The 6042-nt window shown below is 42.5% G+C and overlaps 2 protein-coding genes across 9 annotated transcripts in view; both read left to right on the forward strand.

The window, feature by feature from the left end:
- ZNF410 (zinc finger protein 410) overlaps positions 1–2826 on the forward strand; it is a 29869-nt gene extending 27043 nt beyond the window's left edge. For 6 of the 7 annotated variants that reach the window (XM_073349134.1, XM_073349135.1, XM_073349138.1 and 3 more), the window contains 3 exons: positions 1176–1301; positions 2000–2137; positions 2698–2826. In XM_073349134.1, the coding sequence (XP_073205235.1) occupies positions 1176–1301; positions 2000–2137; positions 2698–2825 (392 nt within the window). In that variant the 3' untranslated portion in view covers position 2826. The remainder of the gene's footprint in view (positions 1–1175; positions 1302–1999; positions 2138–2697) is intronic. The other variant, XM_073349139.1, reaches the window with a different exon arrangement.
- Positions 2827–5173: 2347 nt separating this feature from the next.
- The window catches only part of COQ6 (coenzyme Q6, monooxygenase), a 35862-nt gene continuing 34993 nt past the window's right edge, over positions 5174–6042 (forward strand). The window contains exon 1 of one of the 2 annotated variants that reach the window (XM_073349126.1): positions 5174–5302. In XM_073349126.1, the coding sequence (XP_073205227.1) occupies positions 5263–5302 (40 nt within the window). In that variant the 5' untranslated portion in view covers positions 5174–5262. The remainder of the gene's footprint in view (positions 5303–6042) is intronic. The other variant, XM_073349127.1, reaches the window with a different exon arrangement.

The raw sequence follows: 6042 nt of genomic DNA on the forward strand, positions 1-6042 counted from the left end.
GCAACACTTCCTCCCCTTTTTCCCAGCCTGCCCTTCCTGAACAACTTATTCTTCTCTATATCAGTTTTCCAGTCATGATATTTATCCCACCAAGTCTCTGTGATGCCAGTTAGGCCACAAGTACACAAACTAGATTGATTTATCTCCTGCATCTCCTTTCTAGCTTATTCCATTTCTAAATTCAAAGGTACAAATATTTCACTGATTTATATAACATATTTGTCATTGAGCCAGATAGCTACAACATAGTTAAAGTTTTAACTAGCTTTCTACTATAAGATAGATTTTAACCTTTGCTCCCCATAATCATCAGAATCACTCCATCTGAGCTCTCTCTCATGTGGTGGTTGGCAAGAGCAGGTTTGGGGGAGTGTGTGTGTTGGTTTTTAATCTCATGGTAATTGGACAAAGAGGGAGACAGGAGTTTGAAATAGTAGAGGTATTTTCACTGTTGTAAAAATGTCTCCATTCTCTTTTGAACATCAAACGTGGTCAGCAAACTCCAAATGTGGTTTGTTCTGGTGTCCTCAATGAGGCTGTAGGGTGCGGCAGGTAGGGGCTGTTTTTTTTTTATAGTTTCTTTGGGATTAAGTTTAACTCCACCCCTTTTCCTTGAACAGCATCTCCACTGGCCTTCCATTTGTGGGCCATGAACACCATTGTCCGGTGAAAACTCTAAACGCTGGCCTTTAAACAGCGAACCTACGTACTAACTAGAGGCTGGACACCAGACACTGCCTTGTCCTCATGGCGTGGGCCAGAGACAGCAACATCTTTCAGACTGCACAAGACTCTGCCCTCATCCAGTACCCCTCTTTTGGTTAGAGTACATTCTAGGTACAAACTAGAGATCAAATGTTTCCACATCTCTCCTGAGCACATAGCCAGACACTGCAAATAACTTACACATCCTCACAAAACAGGGCTGAGAACCTCATAGTCCTCCTCAAGACTTGATTCTTTCAGCACTTTGCAACATTGATCTCTGAAGTGCTTCCCTTCTGATAGAATTACTTCTCTCTAGAAAACAGGAATTGATTTTAACCTAAATTTCAGTGCCAATGATGTTATCCTTTTGACTCCATATTCCCATTTATTGATTGGGTCTTTACTCCCAAATTCAGAAGTATCAACTTGGTCTGTTCGTTATTTTTTTTTTTCTCCCCCCCCTCCAGGAGTGAAGCCCCATCAGTGCCATATCTGTGGGAAGACATTTTCCCAGAGTGGTAGCCGGAATGTGCATATGAGAAAGCACCACTCCAGAATTGGAGCTGCTGGAAGCAGAGAGCGAGAGCAACCGGGTAAGGAATGTGCAGGAGAGAAAGGCATCCTCCCTGGGATGGGCATGTGAGGGGGGTACTCCGACACATGAGTGAACAAGCGGGTATATGGGGGGGAGGAGGAGGAGGTGGTGGTGAGAGTGTGTGTTCTTACAGGAATAGGAGAGGACAGGCCAGTGGGGGCAGGCAGGTTGTCCTTCCCTAAGGAGTTTAGGGAAGGATGGAGAAGGGAATTCTTGTCTGGATCGGAGGAAACACTTCTTGGGAAAGGTGAAGGGAAAGGAGTAGGTGAGAGAGGCTGAGGGGAAAAGATAGGAGGGCATCTCTGGGTGACAGCCAAGGGGCAGGTGGGCCCTTGCTTTGAAAAATCTTGAATCTGGTCCCTTTTGAAGGGAAGCTTATGCTCTTCATACATACCTCTCCTCTGTTTTAGGGTGCAGAACCTATTCTTCCTATATAAGTAATTCACCTAATATATCCACCTCTGCCTGTTTGTATTGCAGGTGTTCTAAGGGCTTAACATTTTAAAACTCTGGGAGTTCCCACCTAGTGGTGTGCTGGAAGCACAGACCCAAGAGTGGGAATTCATGGAAGTGGGTATCTTTGGAAAATAGACATTTTCGCTGGGTCTGTATGAGACAGAGAGGTCCCTTCCTCTGTGGGTGGTGAGCTGCAAAGGCAGAGTCTAGATAGTTCACAGCACGTTGTTTTTGTAACAGAGTCGCTGGTGGGCAGCAGTTTGCTGGAAGAAGCAGCTGTGCATAGTAAGAATCTGATCTCCATGAACTCTCAGCCTCGTCTTGGCGTGGAGTCTCTGCACCTGCCAGATACTGAGTCTATTATTGGAGTAGAGGAGGGTGAGACCAGCTGCTCTTTTTTCCGCCCCCTTATATGTGGTGACTGAAGTAGGGTCATTCCTCCAGTCTCACTATGATGCAGAGGGATGATTGAGTGTTGCTTTTACTGTGCACGTAGTGGGATGAGTAGATGGAGAATGAATTATAAAGCTGGAGATGGAAAAGAGATTAATTCTTTAGCCCATGTCCTGGGAAGGCATTGCAATACTGTTCCTGCAGCTCGTTCTCCTAAAACCTAAGATGTTTTAAATGTTTCAAGCAACAGGCCTTTCATCCTTTACCTTGAGAGACTATGCTAATACATCTCACTATTAGGGCTGACTCTTAATAGCCTAAATAAATGTACTACTTAATGTAATTAAATTATACCTGCTATGTTCTCTTCATCCTCCTAACTTAGTCATTTTGTTGAAGGCCACAATCAAGTTTGTTTGGTGTGTCACATGAAGAGCTCAGGGTGATTTGATGCACTTAAATTAATTTCCAATTAAATAGGTCTGTTTGCAAATTGCAATCTAAACGTGTGGTGCCACTGTCTGTCAATGTGTTGTGATTCTCAGAGGTTCTTGCTGAAGCGACACCAGGAGCCCTCCAATCAGCACCTGATGTCGTTTTGCCACAATCTCATCACCTGGTCACCATGTCAACAGGGAGACACTCCTATGGGGTGTCTGCTTTACTACAGTAAATGTACAGGTCAGTTGAGCAGGCCTTTATTCCTTCTTTAAAGTTTAAAAAAAAATATCTAATGTTGCTGCTAAACTTCAGAATAAAAATGAAGAGTCTGTATTTTCACATTGTTGTTTCTAAGATATTTGTAGACCAAAAGAAAGACAACTTCCTGGCCTGAGAACACAGCACGTTTTGTTAGGATGATCAGAGATGGTTTTTAAGTCGCATATTTTGTTGTTTTTACTGTCACAGCATAACTTGAGTTCATGGTTACAATGCCAAGATGTGGGTAAATTCATAGTACGCTATATAATATTTAAAACTTAGCTGTTTATTTTAGCAATACCATTTTCTCCCTTCTCTCCCCTTCCCACGTCCCCCTTTGTAAGGAGTAGTTTAAACTAAAGGGAGGATCTGTGTTTGAAGTCTCTTTAAATGGCATCAACTGTTCTTATTTGAACTGAATCAAATTTAGTTGGTCGTTCTCAGTTCTTAAATTGTTTAAAAGTCCAATCCTGTTTGTCTTTAGGACAAGCAAAAACATACACAAAGGCAAGAGAATAAAAATAGCAAAAGAGGGTGTGTGTCTGACTTGCAGTTCATTTGCTGGAAGATCACAAGCACAGTACAGGACCCAACTGGAAATCCCAGGGCCTTGGCAAAATTTTACTAAGACAGGCTGCTCAGGAATCGCATTTAGCTTCCCAACCAGATCTCACCAAAATACTGCAACATTAAATCTATTCTGGTTGGTTAAACTGAACTATTACTATATAGAAGGCAAAAAGAGAAAGATATAAAATAGATGGGAGGAAATGTACATGCCAGACAGAGATAGCTGGAAGCTTAGCTGTTGCTCAGGACATAGCCATGGGAATAATGATGTCGTCTGGGTGGAATATCTTTGATTCAGTCAAATGATCCTATGTTATTAAGTGTTCCCCAGAACTGCCTAAAAGGAGTAGCAATCTTGTCCAATCAAAACAAGCTTTAGATTTTTCACATAGACACTTCCATCCCTTTTAAGAATTTTTTTTTTTTGGTGGGAGGTCGCTGTAACAAGTCTGAAAACTGACTGTCAGACTCTTTTATCAATAATTTCATTCAGCAAGTTCACTTTGTGCCACTATTTTTACTCCAATCTGGGCTTCTTTTCAGTTGCAATTTTACTTAATAGGTTTATAGATTAAGTCCGATCCTCCTGCCATTCTTTCTTCTCCCTCTCTTCCTTCCAGACACTTTAAAATTTTAATTCAGAGTGGGGTTCAACATAAGTTTTCAGATGGCTGCCTAGGAAAATGAGTTTTCTGAAAACCGGGAGGCAGGTGCTGGTGACCTGGTCCTGGGAGCAGGGATGCTTGCTTTGGCTGCATGTTGTGGCAAGCTTTTTAGAACAGGTTGGGTGTTTGTGGGTAGCAGGACAGTTGTGGGTGATTTGGAAGAATGTAAACTAGTTCTATGTGCAGAATACTGATGATGCTCTGTATGCAGATAAATGTTAATCTGAACTATGTGTGTGTTGACTTTACAGTTACAAAAGGAAGAAGAAACCAATGATATAGTAAGAGAAGACACAGGATGTAAAGTTAAAGAACAGACTTCTGTGTGCAGATCTCTTAAAGGAGAGATGCAGGACCTGAATCCAAAGTACATGCTGTGCAGGCAGTTTACTTTTCATGACTTGCTGCAACAAAAACTAAACTGCAGCCCAGAATGGGATATGAGATGTAGAACATGAGAGTTCCTGGTTGCTGAAGCAGATTCCTGAAGCTAAATTCAGGAGCCACTAATCATGTTGGACTGACAGGTGGGACTTTCTAAACCTGCCATCGGGAGGGATGCAGCACTTCCACCACTGCAACATCAAACCACTTTCACCTGAAGCTGAAGTTTGTTCACAAGCTCCAGCACTTACAAGGCATTATTAGTATTGCTTAAGCAACTAATAGGGGCTTTTCTTAGAGGAGAATATTTAGGGTGTTGTGGATTCTAAATCAGAGCATTGCAGTCCCATTCTTCCTTCTGAGTTTTGAAGGTTTATTTCCAGGCTGACCCTAACTAGAATCTGAGGCTCTTCCTTGAGGGGCAGGAGCTTCTCCACCACTCTTCCTTGCTTTATAAAAATATGTTCCCTAGAGTTCCACCTTGCCCCAGAGTCTGAGGCCAGACACAAGTTAGAGGATTACCTCAGAGCCAGCTCTGCTTCTTGCTTTGCCCCATATTTCTTCATTTCTAAAATGCTTATTAGTATGTTTAGTTTTTTTTATTTAAAAATCAGAGGTAGAAGATTAAGTGTTTTACTGTATTGTAAATAAACAGCCTGTTTCGCTCTTTGGCTTCTGATTTGGTTTGGCAGAAAGTGTTTTTATTTAAATTCTGTAAATGTAATAATTTGTATATCTTTCTCCCAAAGTGTGGCACAGACAGTATGTGCAAGGGTCACTGTTGAAAACATGCCAGCCGTGCTAGATGGTAGCTGGGGTGAGTACAAAGGTAATGGTGCTCTAATCATGTTCCATCAATCCAACTAACTCTGGATCTTTCTGTTATAATGGTTTGTGGTGAAACTGTTAGCTGTGTGGACATTTAAATGATTGTTATTAGACTTCTGAGTTAGCACCCCATTGAGATAAAAGTCGAAGTTTACATCTTTAGGACAATATGCTACTTCCTGCCACCCCACAGGTACACACCTATAAGCCTGAGTATAAATGGGCTTTACACAGAAAATGATTTGGGGTGGGGAAGGAATTCTGTTCTCCCCATCCCATCCAACGTAGTGGCATGGCGCACAGCGACAATACAGTCCCTTCACCACCACCACTTTCTTCTGGGCTGTAGTAACAGGAGAGGCCTCTGTGACCCTTCTATGGGACAGGATTTGGCCTATGTAGTGCCCTGGCCACCAGACTGCTCACACCCTGAAACCTCTCTGCACAGCGTACCCCTGCCTAATGGAACAACAGTGGCTCTTTTGTAGGTAGGGACCTTTGCTATAGTGAAGGGACAATATGTGATTCTCAGAGATACTGTTCCATTCTCTGTCTGCAGACTCAGCACTTGCATTGGTTCCACATTTAGAAGGTGCTTCAACCAGAAAGGCTAGAAAACTTAATTTTTGTTTTAAATGAAAGCTAAGATTCTATTGAGGCTCAGCCAATGAGAAGGACTGCTACCCTGCAGCACTGGTGTGCCAACTCAAGTTGGGGCACTGGCTCAGCTGGTGGAAAGGA

This window comes from Lepidochelys kempii, chromosome 6, assembly GCF_965140265.1.
Source record: "Lepidochelys kempii isolate rLepKem1 chromosome 6, rLepKem1.hap2, whole genome shotgun sequence".
Classification (NCBI taxonomy): Eukaryota; Metazoa; Chordata; order Testudines; family Cheloniidae; genus Lepidochelys; species Lepidochelys kempii.